This window comes from Drosophila kikkawai, chromosome X, assembly GCF_030179895.1.
Source record: "Drosophila kikkawai strain 14028-0561.14 chromosome X, DkikHiC1v2, whole genome shotgun sequence".
NCBI lineage: Eukaryota > Metazoa > Arthropoda > Insecta > Diptera > Drosophilidae > Drosophila > Drosophila kikkawai.
In genome coordinates, this window is record NC_091733.1 from 32,638,311 (window position 1) to 32,654,697 (window position 16,387).

The following is a 16,387-nucleotide window of genomic DNA, read 5'->3' on the forward strand; positions in this document are numbered from 1 at the left end:
CTAATAATTTATTTAATAATAAATATTAAAATAATAGAAAAGAAGCAGAATATTATAGTTAAGTGCAGCATTTTAAAAATGCTATTGCTTAGATATTATTTAAACCAACAAGATTTTTCAAACATATTAAATAGCTTCTGTATGTTTTTATGTATTTTTTAATTTATTTGTATTTATTTTTATTTATTTTTTTTTATTTTTATTTATTTTTATTTATTTATTATTTATTTATTATTTTATTATTTATTTATTATTATTTATTTTTATTTATTTATTATTATATTTTTAAAATTTTTGTCCAAGTCTATTGATCTAAAAAAAACCCAGACCCAAGCCAAGGCTAGAGCGAGACAAGGCCAGAAATCTGTTGTGCGAGCAAGATAGGCCTTTTCGACGGTGTGGGTGTGGCAAGCTTGGTATCTCCACCCCTTTATAGCCGGAGGACAAATCAAATGCAACAATAGAAGACAATTCCCCAAAAAAAATATTAAGAAAGAAAGAAAGAATAAACAAAAAAAGAGCGTAGAAAATACGAGGGAAAGGAGGGAACAACAATTGCATTCGGTGCTTCTTCAAATTGCCAAAAGTTTTCAGCATTGATTTTCTACTGCAATACATATACATATATAGACGTATGTATAATACATACGCACACATATATAATTTTTGCTGCAGCGGAGAGAGCAGCCATGTGTGTGTGTATGTGTGTGTTCGCAAAGACGCCATTTTAAAAGAGAAATACCCTGAACAAGGACTGGGAATGCAGAGATTGCGAGAGAGACTAGCTTAAATGTAAAAAAGGAATTAAATAAAAGGTTTTTTATGGTTTAATAAAAATTATGAAAACAAATGAATAAAACATATATTATACCTTTCATATTAATAGAATTGTTTAAGAAATATAATTGTTTAATATATAATCTCTTATAATTATACAAATAATTTTTAGAGAGACTAACTTAAATTAATAAAAGAAATTACATTAAAGGGTACTTTATGGATAAAAAAAAATTATTTAACAAAAAATAATAACAAAAAATTTTATACCTATTATTGTTATAAAATTAAAAAAAAATATATATAATTCTTAAATATATATTCTCTTTTAATAATAAAAATTAAAATTTGGAGAGACTAACTTAAATTAAAATTAAATTAAATAAACACAAATAATTAAAAAATACGAAAAAAATATATTATACCCTTTATAGTTATATAATTGTTAAAAAAAAGTCATTGTTAAATATTAAATCTCTTCAAGTTATAATAATAACTTAACTGACTACGTTTTAATAGAGTTTCTTTATTAAAACCTAACTTATTGGTTTAACTAAGTTTTCTAAAAATTAAATAAAAATAAAAATGTTTATAAACGAACTAACTTTTTTACTATAAATATAATTTTTAAAATTTTTATAAAATATTAAATAACTTTTTTTTAACGAAAAGAGTATTCCCTGTTCACAATTTGACTTTTCTTACTTTGCTTTAATTTTACGCTTTGACTTTGGTCGCCAGCTTCATTATTTATTAACAATTTTGCGAACATAATTTATTTATTTGCCGTTTGTTGATAAACATGTCCTGCTGTCCTCCTTTCCTTTCCTTTCCCTTGGCTTTGCCTTTGACTCCTTGTGTGAGTTTGTTTTTTTCTTGTTTCTTTTTTTCACCTCTCTGATTGTTTACGCGCAAATGACCTCATTATATACATTTATGTATATGTATATATATATATATATATATATAGGTATATATATCATGTAATTTGTTTTGTCTCCCCCTCTCTTACCTCCTCTTTATGCTTTTTTTGGTTTCTTGTTTTGACATAATAAAGCGTTTTTGGCACAATTTGTTGTAGTCTGTCTTTGTTTTTGTTTGTCGTCTGTCTGCCAGCCCTCTTTCTCTTTCTTCCTCTCTCTCTCTCTCTCACACACACACACGCTTGTGTGTGCGCTTTGTTATTGTTCATTAAATTTTTAGCACTGTTAATATATTATGGCGGAGACTTTTGTCACCCAGGCACAGGCACCCAGCACGAACAGAAAGAGCAAACTTTTCCCCTCGTCCTGTCAGATTTCGTAGCACACTTTCCTGCGCTGCGGGAAAATAAAATCAAGCGAGACTTGCGAAACTTTAATTAAGCCTCAAATTGAGGTTGCTTTTTTTTGGAATCAGTCAGCCTGGGATCTTTGGTTTTTGTTTATTTTGAAAAAGTTTTAATATATATTATATTGATGGAGTTGCTAGACTGGAGATTATTTTAAATTATATAAAAAATAAAAAAATTATATAAAAATAATAAATAATAATAAATAATAATTATATAAAAATAAAATAAATATAAAATACTCTTTTAAAGAGACTAGTTTGGCCTAAATTTTAAAATATAAAATACTCAAATTTAGAGACTCGTTACGCTTAAATTGGAGTCAATTTTTAATTATATAAATAATAAATAAATAATAATAAAAATAAATAAAATATATAAAATCTCTTATTAAAAGACCAGTTAAGTTAAAATTTTTAAATATAAAATATTCTTATTAAAGGACTCGTTACGCTCAAATTGGAGACTATTTAAAGCATTCTCGTTCATCCCAGAAATTTGTAGCCTTTAATTAGTATAAGTCTAGCGACCCCAAAATTATATATCCCCTATCCATTTGTTCTTATTATATCTGATTGAGAGGAAAACTTCAAATACTCGAGTGCGAGACTCTCTATTTTTCACTTGGTTTGTGGAGTGCCGCCTGTAATTAGCTGCAATTTGTCAGAGCGGCTTGAAAAATTGCAGTGTAAACAAAGTTCAAGAGGGGACAAGTGCACTGGCCTAATAATGAGACCATTCTAACCCTCAGTGTATTCTCATTACAACTTGCACATAAAAAAAGGGTACCAAACTTTATGAGAGAAGCGAATTTCAGAAGTAGCAATTTCGTTAACAATGGGAAAACATATGCAATTTATGATAAAATAAGTTTTTAATAATAGGAAACTATTAAGAAGTTTTTAAAATGTCGTCAACTTTGCTTGGTTTGTATTAATTAATTTATTTAATGAAACGTTTTTAAAATGTTGGTATCGTAATAATTATAGGAAAGTGTTTAAATTTATAAAATATAGCTTTACTACAAATATTCTGCCCAAAATATTTTAATGTTAGATTTTGAATGTATTTAAACATAATAATTACAATTAAAATAAATTATTTCAAGTGCAAATAGCCACATCCCGCAGCTGATTGAACTGTTTTCTAGGATGCCTGCACCTGTACAATAAAGACAAATAGTGAGGGCTTTTTGGGGGAAAACTTTCTGCGGGCAGCCCTGGGAGGGCTCCACTGTACAGGACTCTCTTCCCCCTCCCTTATCTGCAGTGTCCTGCACCGCAAGGCAAACAGCAAACACGCTACTACGGCAAGAGCAATAGCATCGTTTATTTTGGGGAAACAAAGGACCTCATTTTCTCTCCATTTGTTTAACCAGAAAGGCGAAGGACAACACGGCAGCAGCAACAACTGTGGCAACAACAGCATCAAGTTTTATAAATGGTTTGGCCATTGTTGTGCCTCTGCCGCTGCTGTTTGTTGAAATTAATTGGTGTTACACAAATGAGTAATTTTCAATGTACATAAATATTTGCACAAATTGCAATTTGCCCAGGCCAATGGGGTTTGACTGAGTGTGTGTGTGCGGGTTGAGTGCACCTTTCGAGTGCTGTTCAAATACCAATTTTTATTGTCAAGCGTTCATAATTTTAACAATGAATAACATGAACGGTAAGCATCTGTTATTATTCCAAACAAATCAAAACAAGTGCACGGCGAACGAGGCTAAATGAGGGGGCGGTGTTTCGTCCTTAGCCAGGACCTCAGCCTCCCTCACGCACACCCCCTCCATCCCTCGCCCGCTCTGGCCACACACACAAATCTTCATAAATTGCAACTGCCGGGGCGACAGTTTTGGGAATTGAGACAAAGTGGGAGAAGTGCCCGTGGAGCGGCGGCGGAAAGGGTTCGACAAATGGGAAAATGATACACTTTACTTTTTTTTTCCCCACCAGCACATGAACGTAAATTATCGCGCTCAATTTTAAATCATAAATAGGCAAAAATGCTATTGTTTTATGTTAAAAAAAAATTAAATTTTAAATATCTTAAATGTATTCTGTTAAATTTTTTGAACCAATATGATCAGCAGCAGAAAGTAAAATGATATTTTCTATGTTAATGTTCGTTTTTAATGTTATAAAAGTATAAAAATTTTAAAATATGTTAAATTTAAAATTCAAATTTTTGTAAAGCTTCTGGCACAACTTTTTAAAGCCTGATTTTTGACTGGCTAGACTTCTCTTTAAGTGCACACTCGCAACACACTCTCTGGCGCACACACATAGACACAATCGAGAAACAACAAATTGCCGCATAAATGTGGGGTGGTTTGCCACGTAATAGATTTTATTTTATTTTTATATCCGCCAGACGAGCTGAAAGGCAACAGTGGCCGCCGGGTGAGGAGGGGGTGGAAATCGTGGCCTTACTTACTTTTACTTTTTACCTTTTGCCGTTTGCCGTTCGGAAGGATCGGATGGGTCCGATGGGGGAAGCGAAGAAGGATTCAACAAGGCGGATTTCACAGGGAATTCCCAGGACATGCTGGGAATACACTGCAACTGCAACTGATTTGGTTTTGGGAATACTTTTAGGGAATACCTCCAGGTTAACTTGATCTATTTTTATTTTCGGCTGACAACCTTGAAGCTTTTAATTGAAAAATTATGTTAATATCTTTGCTAAATAATTATTCGGGTTCTTTGATTTTTTCCAAATATTATATTAAAGTTAAACGTAAACAATAATAAATTTGTATTTATAGTTTTAATCCCAAAAATTAGGGGTAATGTCTGCATTTTCCTATCCTTTTATTAAGCTCTCTCTTTGGTGTTTTCCTACTCTTTAATTACATTCAATTTCCCTGGCTTTCCCTGCCATTTTCAAGCTCCCTGAGCAATTTCCTTCAAGTGTATGCCTGTCTCCTGGACAGGCACAACTCATAAAGTTTTCCAAGAACCCACAGTACACTGCAATAAGTTTCAGGGTTAATGGCAGCAGCATATTGTTGCTGGCTCATCATGCGTGCTGTTACTGCAGGAAGCAAGGAAGGAAGAAAGGAAGGAAGAAGGGAAGGAATAAAGGGCGGAAGGAAGGAATTAAGGACTGACAAGACTTCGCCTCCGGCAACCACCTGCCAACGTTTTCCAGAGCAGGCTTTAATTTTTTTCGTTGTGCTTGCGCCCTCCCTTCCACGCTTAAAATGCTCGTAATTTTTTACACATTGCGGTCCCAGCTTAACGGCTGTTTGCCGGCGCTGCTCTACTGGGAGACATATCAATATAACTGGGAGACCTGGAAAAACTCTGAGGTACACACACACACACGTACACACACCACCCTGAACCGGCGGATATTTTTACACGTCACGCACACGTCGGTGAAAACAAGTGCAGTAGCGGTGGTGTTACAGGTTCATTTATAGTATCTTAGGTGAGGGAGGGGTAAAATATTCACATGACAAAATCTGGGGTAAAAGTATTTATTTATACATAAATAATATAAAAATAAATAAGTTGTTTAGCTACTTTTTTCTTTTTTAATATTTAGGGAAAATAACTATGTTTTATATTAAATTTTAGAAACTCTTTCAAAGCGGCTTCTTTTAATAAATTAATAAAAATAAATCCTAATAAATGAATAAAACAAATAAATAACAAACAAATAATTAAAATAGGTAAATTTTCACAATTATAAATAGCAAAATAAAGTTTAAAATTAAAAATTCTTCAAGGCAGCTACTTTTTGTCATTGAAGTTGATTAATAAAAAATAAATAAATTATACTAAGTAAATTAATTTAAATTTGAATAATAAATAAAATTAAATTAACGATAAAAAATAATTGTATATATATATATATATATATATATATATGAAATTAATAAATGGAGTATAAAATATTAAAAAAATTACTTTAATAATGAAATTATATGCTTTTTCATTCATTAATTTTTTTTTTCTTTAAAGTTACCGTTAAATTTTAAGTTCATTTTCCGAGTGCCCAGGGAAAGTAGCAATCACACGATACGTCACAAGTCTGTGCAATAAAAACAACAACAAAAAGCACAACGACACGCTGCACAGACACACACACACTCACACGCACAAACACTGCCAGGACACACGGGGATTTCACGAACACCCAAGTGGTCGGGGGGCGGTAATAGAAATTACATACAAAGTAGCGAGCACAGGTCCCTGCCCAACTCTCCCCTCCCCCACGTCGCTCCGCCCTTGTTGTTGGCGGTGCGACATTAATATGTAGATGCATTAAGTACATTATCCGGGGTTACAACCTCCGGGATGACACGGGAGCAGGGAAGCAGCGGAGGTACAGCGTACGCAGCCAGCATCCAGAATTTACTGGTAGCGCTAACAATAGCAAAGTGGCATTGAAATAGAGTTTCGAAATCACTTCAGAGGCACTTTAAATCGAAATCTGAAATTTTTAAATTTTAACAATGATTTCCAAGTTCAATAAATACAAGAATTTGTTGGGATTTTTTTTTTAATATTCTAGAAAAATGGAAATATAAGTGCGATTTTCTTTGGCGGTTTTTATTTAGAGATGTTAGAAAAATTGAAATTTAAAAATTGTTATTAAAAATAAATGCATTTTTTAAGTTTTTGGGATTTTTAAGGAATTTTAGAAAATTTAAAATTTGAAAACCAATAATATGATTTTTAAATTAAATAAAAGTACGATTTTTCGGGAATTTCTTTTAGGGGTTTTAGAAAAATTATAATTTGAAATCGAAAAATATAATTTTAAAGTTAAATAAAAAAAGAGAATATTTAATGTATTCAAAAATGTAAAATGTAAAATATATACATATTTATTATAATTTAATTGAATTGGAAAATACAAAATATATTTATATTTATTATAATTTAATTTAATTGAAAAATATAATATATAATTATATTTATTTTTTTATTTTAATTATGAATTAATAAATCTTTTAAATAATTATAATATATATTTATTTCTTTTAATTTATGTTTATCTTGAAGTACAATTTCTATTTATTTTAATTTTATAGCAAGAATTGTTTTCCTTGGGGTTTTTCTTTTATTAATTTTAACTATTTATGACATTGTAAGTAATGCATTTTCACAAATTGATTTTTAATGTTTAACAAATTTATTGTAAAATCAAATAATTTCACCAACTAATTCAATAATTCTATAAACCTAACTCCCTTGTTTTTAAAAATCCTGACAATAAAACCCAAGGCCAAGCCCACTGTGCTTACGAGCAGGGGCTGTCCCGGGGCCGGGTCACAGGGGGCAAGGGGAAATATTATGATTTATTTTTATTATAGCGGGTAAAGTGGTCTTTACAAGCATCAAACAGGGCCACACCAATCGCCCACAGACGCGCCGAGTAAAAAGGCAGTTAGTTGGTTTTGCCAAAAACAAGAAAAAAAAAGGAAAAAAAAAAAAAAAGGAGGGGGAGGGGGAGGACCAGGACGAGGGCGAGGATATGGATGAGGATACGAGTGACTGCGAGCAGGCGGGGGCGGGGACACAAGTTGTTAAATGGACGGGTGGATTTGCACTTGCCGTGCCGACTGTTATCTTCATTTTTGCTTTCAGTTATATTGCCTGGGAATTCCTGTGGGAGATGATGCACAGAAGGCCGGGGACCGGGTCTGGCTGGGATCAGGAGTGAACCTGGAACCCTCCTTGCCTCGGCTAAAACAAATTGTGTGTGTGCGCCGGGCCATGGGCATAAAAACAAGCGGATCAAACATGGGCCCGGGCAGGTGGAATGGAGTGGGTTGTACGATGTCCGATGTGGATGTGGATGGGTTTCCAGAGCCGGAACAGGAGCCGCAAATCGAAAAAGAGTGTTGTTCCCCTGTCTCCTTGTTGGCCGTAGCCCAGGTTCATTGAAATTGCATTAATGTTCCGGCGCATAGATAGAGTATGTAACAGAGTCCCCCGACCGTCAGGGCGCTTTACAACCTGCCGGAGCCAACCCCTGCCACACCCCTTCCCCCTCCTTCCTCCCTTTTGTGTAATGGAAAATCTGCGTGCATAATCCACCCTTTCCCCCTTGACAAGATGGGCGGGATAAACTAGTTATGGCCATTAATACGATCAATTTGATGCTCACTTCGCTTGGCGAAAATCTCATTGAAATAAAAAAAAAATAAATAAAGCATATTTTCCGTTGAAAGAGGCCGTATGTCCAACCCTCGTCACAGTTGTAACTGATAATTGTAAAGTCTGGCATCCACATATGCCGCACATTATATGCCAGGCAGGGGGTTGGCTTTTGGGTAAATCGGTGCGTTGATGTGCATTCTAAGCAGGTTAACCTGTCGCAAACCCTTTTTCTTTTTGGAGGAGGTTCAACTTAGTTGGACTTGGAGCTGACCAAGACTTTTGTGCCCGTTCTTCCGCCTCGATTGTAATCCGCAATTTGGCCAATCAGTCAATTAGGGCGGAGGCCCCAAAAAGCTGATTTGCCGAAAGTGGGCCATTACGTATGCATGAGGAGAGCTGCAAGTAGCGAAAGTGCAATTTGCAGTCGCAAAATCCGGGGGATCCGTGTGTAATTCCCACAACCAACGCGTGCAGGCCACCTGTCGTATGAGTGATAGTTGCCTTTTTTTTTAGCTCTTCTTACAAACCAAACAACTATTAAAGAGGGTTTTCTTGTAATCAGCTTAAAGAGGAAAGAGCTGGAAAAGCATCTAAAAGAAGAAAAGAGCTGGAAAAGCATCGATGCACGCAATGTTATCGATTTTAAATCGATGTTTTGCGTACTAAGCATGGATTTCTGTAAGCTTTATTTATTTAATTTCAGAATTGAGAGGAATTTCAAAGAAAAACAAAAATTCAAGTTATAAATTTAAGCCATTTGTTATGTTTTTTTAAAGATATCAAATTAGGTATACCACTATTCTTAGTTTTCAATAAAAAACAAGGCAGCTAAGATCTCTGAAATAATTTCCTATTTCTTAAGAATATCCCTTAAGTTTGGGCATTGGGGCAGCCGCCGGTGTAGCTTTCTGTTATTCTTCTTGGAATTCTTGGCCTTTTCTGCGTTAGGGCTTTCTCTTCAAATAAATCGGTTAGCTTTTGCACCTGCCCCAAGGCGGGCCATGAAGGACTTTGATTTGCCGGCATTATCAAAATCTTCTTTAAAATATTTACCAAAAGATTAAAATTTATATATAAAAAATTTTTCACAAGCTATAAACTTTCAAATTTTGTTTCGTTTTTCATCGAAAAAAATTTGTAAGAAAAACTAGAATATACATTTTGTTGTCTGCTTTGAAGCACGTAAAGATTGTGACTGACTAAAGCATGCAACGCATGATGAGCATGTGTACACTAGGGCCATAGCCTACTTGTTTGATTTCAAAAACAAAATTTTTTGGTTGTTAAAAGTTAACTAGATCGAGAAATCGTAAATATATAATATAAAGGCAGGCAATAATATTAATTCGGTAAAAATGCCCAAGTGGGAAAAAAAAGTGGCTAAAGTTAGCTTTATGAATTAAATACCACAAAATAGCACAATATTTTAATTTTTTTTTTTTTTAATTAAGTTTATTTATTTGCCAAATTTCAAGAGTATTAGTTGAGTAGATTTTGAGTTACTGATTTTCAAAATAACATTTTTCAAAAAAGCGCTGTTACCTTCTAAATGTGCCAATTTTAGTATGATCGTTGTAAAACTTGGACACAATATTCTTAAGATATTGAACTTTTAAAATAAAATATTTTTATAATATTCAGATTTTTCCCTAAACCTAAAAATATTTTCTTTGGAATACAACCCTTAAATAAGCCCCCTAATCGACATTCTGAAACATTTGCCAGTCCTAGCTAATTTCGTAACCCCACACCTGAGAGGCCACTTCAACCACCTCAGAGCTTTTCTCTGCTCTGCTCAACCCCCGACGGCAGGCCAACTCCGTGGGCTAACTGTCAGAAAGTCCTGGTAACATGTGTCATAATCGTTATGCCAGAAGACAGGAAAGGCAGCCCCCCAGCACCGAGCGAGAGCGGCATTATAAAACTCATTAAATTAAACTAATTTACGGAACGGCAGGCCCCAATCGCAACTGGTTTTCTGGGCTTTGCTAGCATATGAAAAGCCAATTATGTGGAGAGGCCCAATCGCAATAAAAACAAGCCAAAAGGGGTAAACACGAGCGAAATATAATGCTAATTAAAATAATCATATCCATCATAAAACGAGTGAGAAAGGGGGGGTGGGTTTGTTGTTGCTGTTGTCGGAACATTTGTAACAATTACAGCGGCGGCAAATATCCATTATCAGTTTCTCGGCTCATCCCCATGATATTCGCCAGGATGCCACTTTGCAGGCATTTATCACAGATTTCTGTATGCTACGATCTGACCTGGGTATCGGGAAATATGCTCTCGGCAGAGCAACCCTCACTCGCTGGCCGCTTAGCTGACCCGGAAAATAATACACAACAGACACAGCGGCAGCACCACACTTAATTCAATTTAAATTACACTTACATATTTCCGGGACCATATCCTGTGTGTGTGTGCCATTAGTATTCGCAACATATGGCTTGATTTCCCGTCGTATCCCTTGGCCAGGCACGCACTCTGCCATTGCCGCCCCGAAGGGATATAGTACGGGTGCCGCCCTGAGTTTCTAGGGTTCCCCGGGTTCCTCCTCTTCCAACCACAAGTGGTTTATCATATTCGAAATTCATTTAGTGCACCTGTTTGATTTTTCATGTCCTTGCACTGCGGTTTGGCATATTGTTTGGTAAATATCGTTAACTTACCATTGCCACTCCACACGCAACTCCACATTTACATCCATTTCCATTTCCTCATCCTCTTCCATTTCCGTTTCCTTTTTTTTTTTTTTTTTTTTTTTTTTTTTTTTTTTTTTTTCTCCTGGTACCGTTATTCCCGGGCCCAGCGGCGACAGGCGACAACAGCAAATATTTGTCTTGTGCGCACATTAGAAACAACTTACCGTTAACTAGGGTGGCCGCCAGTTACCACTAATAAAGTCCACCCTGGGGTTGAACCTTGTCGGAAATCAGGACTTATCTTGCCGGAAACTAAAGTAAACTAGCTTCATTTTTATATATATATTTCTTGAGTTGAATATGTTTCTAAAGGGGTTTGGGCGTTAAAAAACTATACTTTCCCATTTTTACGAATTTTTTTATTTGAAAATATTAATTCCTTTTGATTTATTTTCTATTTTATTTCTTTAGAGATACTTTTGTTGTATTTTTGAGGCACCGTAATCATTATAGGTGAAAAAATAAAAATTAATGTATATTGATTATCTATTAAGTTTAATATATTTTACAAACTCTTAAAAACTTTCGATTCCTAAAAAATTCCAAAGCATAATTCAACAGAGATTGTTCCTTAAGCTCAAAATATAGCTGGCAATAATAATATAAATTTAACAATAGCATTGTATTTATTTTTACTACTACCACAGCTTAAATTCACAATTGACATAATTTCAGCAATTTGTTCAAATTTGTCAACAGAAGTTAAACTCCCAAAAAAAAAAAAAAAAAAAACCGCTTACATTTAAACAATTTAAGGACTATTTGCTGTCATTTGCATTCTTGATTGTTGGTTTTTTTTTTCTTCTGGGTTTTAAAAATTCAAATCGTTAGGCAACCACGCACACACAGCGGAGGGTATTTTCGTGCATTGAACTTTTTGTTTTGTTTTTTTTTCTCTCTTGGAAAATAAAAACTTTGCCTTTCGTAATTGCGAGGCATTAGTTGTCCATTGACAATCGCTCAAATTGTCCAATTATCGATTACTGGCGCTTCTTTATCGTCTCGCCATTTGTCTGGTTATCGATTACGTTGTCATTTATCGCCGGCAGCATTTTGATTGACATAATTCAATGTGTGACCATATTTAATGTTGAGCCAAGCCACAAAAACCCGAAGATAGATGCGGGGGAAATTATGATTATTAATGCATTAACTTTTTTTCTAGCTCAGGTGAAAGTTCAATGATTCCGTCTCTCTCATCTCTCTCTCTCTCTCGGTGTCTCAGTACTTTTTTTTTTTTTTTTTTTTTTTTATTTATTCAGTGTATTATTTGCGCTGTGCAGAAAGCTTCGTGTCATCCAGTGACAATTTGCCGTCCCCACGCCCCCGCCCCTCTCTAGCTCCACTTTCCCTTCGTTCCGCCTCGCTCTCGTTTCATTTATTTATTTATTTAGTTTCCTTTTCTTCATCAATTATTTATGTCCGCCACTGTGTACGTACGTGTGCGTTCTTCTTTTTTATGGCCGAGACAATTGAAGGCGCAACTTTACGAAGGGGGAAACGTTTAGAAAGAAAAATAAGAGAAACTAAGAAGGGCAGGGCCGGCATTCCCAGAAAACCGAAACTGGGTATACCTTAGGTCTAAATTTTGAGTTAAGGGTCAATGTTTCCTATACAATTATTCAAAAACCAGTGGTTAAGCCGGATAAGAGTTAAAAATAGGTGTGAATATTCATGGGGAAAAGTATTATATAAATATTAAAATAATAGATATTATATTAAAAACATTAAAATATATATTACATTAAGATAATTTCTTAAATTTAATAAAGAAATAATATATCGAGAATATCGTAAGTGTTTGTTAACGTGTTGGAATTATGGGAAAAACACCCATTTTTCATTTTGAAATATCGATTTAAATATTGATTTTTAGCCTTCACGTCAGGTAACTATATCGATATTATCTTTTGATTTTATTTTAACTTAAATTTTGGTATGAAATTTAGTAAATTTAGCAAGCAACCCTTGAAGGACAACTCCAATAAATAATCAATTATTTCAGATTTCTTTGCTCCTTTGAAAATAAAAATACAGTGTCCTCCTTGAGTCCTTCTTGAGTCCCCCTTTGATTTCCCATTGTTATTTATAATCAAGTAGCCTCGCTCCCTCCCCCTTCTCTTCCTCCTTCTCCCCGGGAAAGCCAATTTGTTAACAATTGAATCGGAGTAGAGATCGTGTGCAGTCCTTCGCCTGATATCGCAGGAGGAGTAAGGGTGATTGATAGAGTTCCCTGGCACCTGAGCTCGAAGCTCGAGAGTGTGTGTTTGCCGAAAATTAAGGCCTGCACGCGCTGGCAATTGGGAATGGTTATGGGTTATGGGTTACGGGTTTCGGGTTATGTGCCAGGAGGGAATCGTCCTGTGGGTGGGATTATTTTGCCTATGAACGAATACATACAAGAGGAATATGGTGATGGAGTTGGAGTGGGGGGCTGCAACCACACATCAACCACCGCGGGCGGCGCGTGGACAGAGGGCGCACTTTCGTCATGCTCGATTGTGCCGAAAACAAGTGCAGCGGCAGCAACATGAGCACGGTGGCGGTAACACGAGGACGACACGAGCAACACCAGCCAGGAGCGGCACTAGCAACAAGAGCCACTACCCAGCTACACGGAGAGATCAATTTGGACTCAAATAATATTTTTTTAAGTAATTTTAAGACTACATTTCTAATAGTAAACTGAGTTTATGACACTAAAGGCAAAGGTGGAAGTGAAAAAATCATATTATATTATTAATTATTATATTATTGAAATATTATTAATTATTTATATATTATTAATTATTTATACATTATTAATTATTTATACATTGATTTACATTGTATTTTACATTTTTATATATATAGAATATATATAGTTGTATGATATTTTCAATATTCAATTGTAAATCAACCTGACTTGTAGTTTAAAGTATACACTTCTTCTTCGAAATTATTGAATTAAAATTTTAAAATATAAAAAAGGACATATTTCCTATTTTATTAATTAAATATTTTTAAAATCTAACTTTCTTTTCTTTAAAGTGCATCTACAGGCCCGAAAACAGGTTGCTTGTGTAATTTGATTACAATCAAATTCTAATAGAGCACCAACCACTGGCGCACATAATTCCACTTGTGCCAGTCCCAGTCCCAACTGGGCCACCTGACCCAATCTCTCTTTCCACCAGGCAGGGGCGGTTGTCCTTTTTTTCTGTTCGATTTTCGGAACGCCCAGTTTGAGTTGAAGTACAATACAATTAACGACACGAATCATGATGTGCTTACCTGGCAAACGACCGTCACGTGGCACGTTCCCAGAAGGCTTACACGTCACAATTTTAATTTTATTAAAGAAACATTTCAAATTAACCGCACAAGCATACATATATATATGTATATATATATAAGGGAAGGAGAGGCATGCGTGTGACCACCGAAAGCGGAAATTGAAGTTGCCGACTGTCCCAATGCGACAGTTTCTCTTGCCTTTCCTTTTCCTTTTCCCACTTAGCCACTGACAGGACTTTCATCAGGGAATGACTTTCATAATTCGCAGCTTTCTAGACATTAGCTAATATGCCATATCCTGTAACCACACACAAACACACACAACCTGCACAGTTCAATCAGCGGCTGGAGTTGAACTTCCGGTCGGTTCCCCATGTCTTGGGTAATCCCAGGGTCATGTAATGGATGCGAAATGAAAGAGCTTTCCGGCAGGGAAGGGTGCCCAGCAATACAATAAAAGCCTCTTTTGATGATCGAGCATCATTACATAGACGGCATTTTGCATTTTAAATAAATTTAAATAATTTAAATTTAGTTTAAAAGAAGAGTAGAAACCGGCTTAGATCGTATAATCGACCAGTTATGAAGTATAAAGTTTATAGAGGATTTAGTAACTTCAAGAAGAACTGAATAATTGAATGGAAAATCAACGGAAAGGTGTTAATATATTTAAATGGATAAGGAAATATAATTAATTAGTATCCATTAATAAAAATTTGTAAGCTGAATATTGGTACTATGCTGATGTAGTCTTATATATTTTTACTCTTAGTAATCTTTCAAGAAGAAAATCTACTCCAGACACTAGTTTGGTTATTTTGTCAATATAATAATAATATATAATAAATAATAAGAATTTTTTTTTTTTTTTTATTATGAATGTCCAATATTTTAAGAATAACTCAAAATCTACTGAAAAAATCGTTTTGAAATTTTGCACATAAATTCTTTAACTAATTTGGCAGTTTTTTTTTTATAAGCTAAAGACCCTTAAAATCTATTTGCTCCCCTTAAAAATACTAGAGCACTCACCTGCAGTGGACGTTGCGGTGGCCCGCTCATTGTGTGGTGGTGGTACATGACGTCATGCTTGATTTGGGAGGGCATTTGGCTATGTACATGCTGGGCTTGATGCTTCTGGATGTCAACGGCGGCCAGCGCTTCCGCTCGGCTGAGGATGCCGTCGTTGATGCCCGCGAAGATATCACCCTGGAAGGCAGAGAGCAGAAGGATCAGAGATCGAGGATCGAGGGAGCGGTGGTCAAGGAGAATCGAAACAATATTGGAGAACAAATCAATCCCAAATCCAATTTGAATTTTTTCGATGAAACAAGGATACACTTTGGCATACGTATAGATGTATAGATATATATAGGTCGGCGTCAGAGAGTTCAAATATGCGAGAGATCAAATATCAAATATAGCAAATATCGAATATCAAAAATATGAATTTCAGAAAGAAAAATCAATCAAGAGTCAAGGCAAAACATAGTTTTTCGCTTGTTTTTTTTTTTTTTGACATGTTTTGTGTAAAATTTGTTTTGAATATATTTTATTTTTGTTTTATTTTGAAGTTTGTGTAACTTACATTCTGACGTGCTGACCACGAATTGCATAATAGGGAAGCATCTTCTAACAAACGACTCTGAAAAGACGGAACAAACATCGATAGTATGTGTATAGATTGGATTTGCCTTTGTAGCAAAAGGTATTTCGTATAAATTTTTTGCTTTTTAATTTTTTTTTTGAAACATATATGGCGAAATTCCACAGATATTGACACAGGTTCTCCTGCTTAATATACTTTGGTTTTTATCGAAAATAGATATGCAGAAATTCGTGGCAGATATTCCTGTTTAAATTATGGTTTTTAGGGGGAAACATTACAAATTTTTTTGTAAAAGAAGAACATTTAAAGTTATATAAAGATCTCTAAAGTTTCTTATTTAGTGAAACAAATTAACAAAAAAATTTGTATTAAGGCTTTCTGAAAATTAAAAAACATATAATATTACCTATATTAATTTTTTATACCCTTGCAGGGTATTATAATTTCAGTCAGAAGTTTGCAACGCAGTGAAGGAGACGTTTCCGACCCTATAAAGTATATATATTCTTGATCAGCATCAACAGCCGAGTCGATCTAGCCATGTCCGTCTGTCCGTCTGTCTGTCTGT

At 34.7% G+C, this 16,387-nt stretch overlaps 2 protein-coding genes across 8 annotated transcripts in view; one reads left to right on the forward strand and one right to left on the reverse strand.

Annotated features, from left to right (window-relative positions):
* LOC108085074 (lethal(2) giant larvae protein-like) overlaps positions 1–16,387 on the forward strand; it is a 52,776-nt gene that overhangs the window by 9,703 nt on the left and 26,686 nt on the right. The window lies entirely within an intron of this gene.
* acj6 (abnormal chemosensory protein 6) overlaps positions 1–16,387 on the reverse strand; it is a 32,150-nt gene that overhangs the window by 5,554 nt on the left and 10,209 nt on the right. For 2 of the 7 annotated variants that reach the window (XM_070288292.1, XM_017181519.3), the window contains exons 2-3: positions 15,799–15,855; positions 15,243–15,419 (exon numbers count right to left, since the gene is read on the reverse strand). In XM_070288292.1, coding sequence (XP_070144393.1) covers positions 15,243–15,419; positions 15,799–15,855 — 234 coding nt within the window. Of the gene's footprint in view, positions 1–9,020; positions 9,428–10,623; positions 10,836–10,901; positions 11,115–15,242; positions 15,420–15,798; positions 15,856–16,387 lie in introns of those variants that run through there. The other 5 variants (XM_070288294.1, XM_070288293.1, XM_041774700.2 and 2 more) reach the window with 4 other exon arrangements.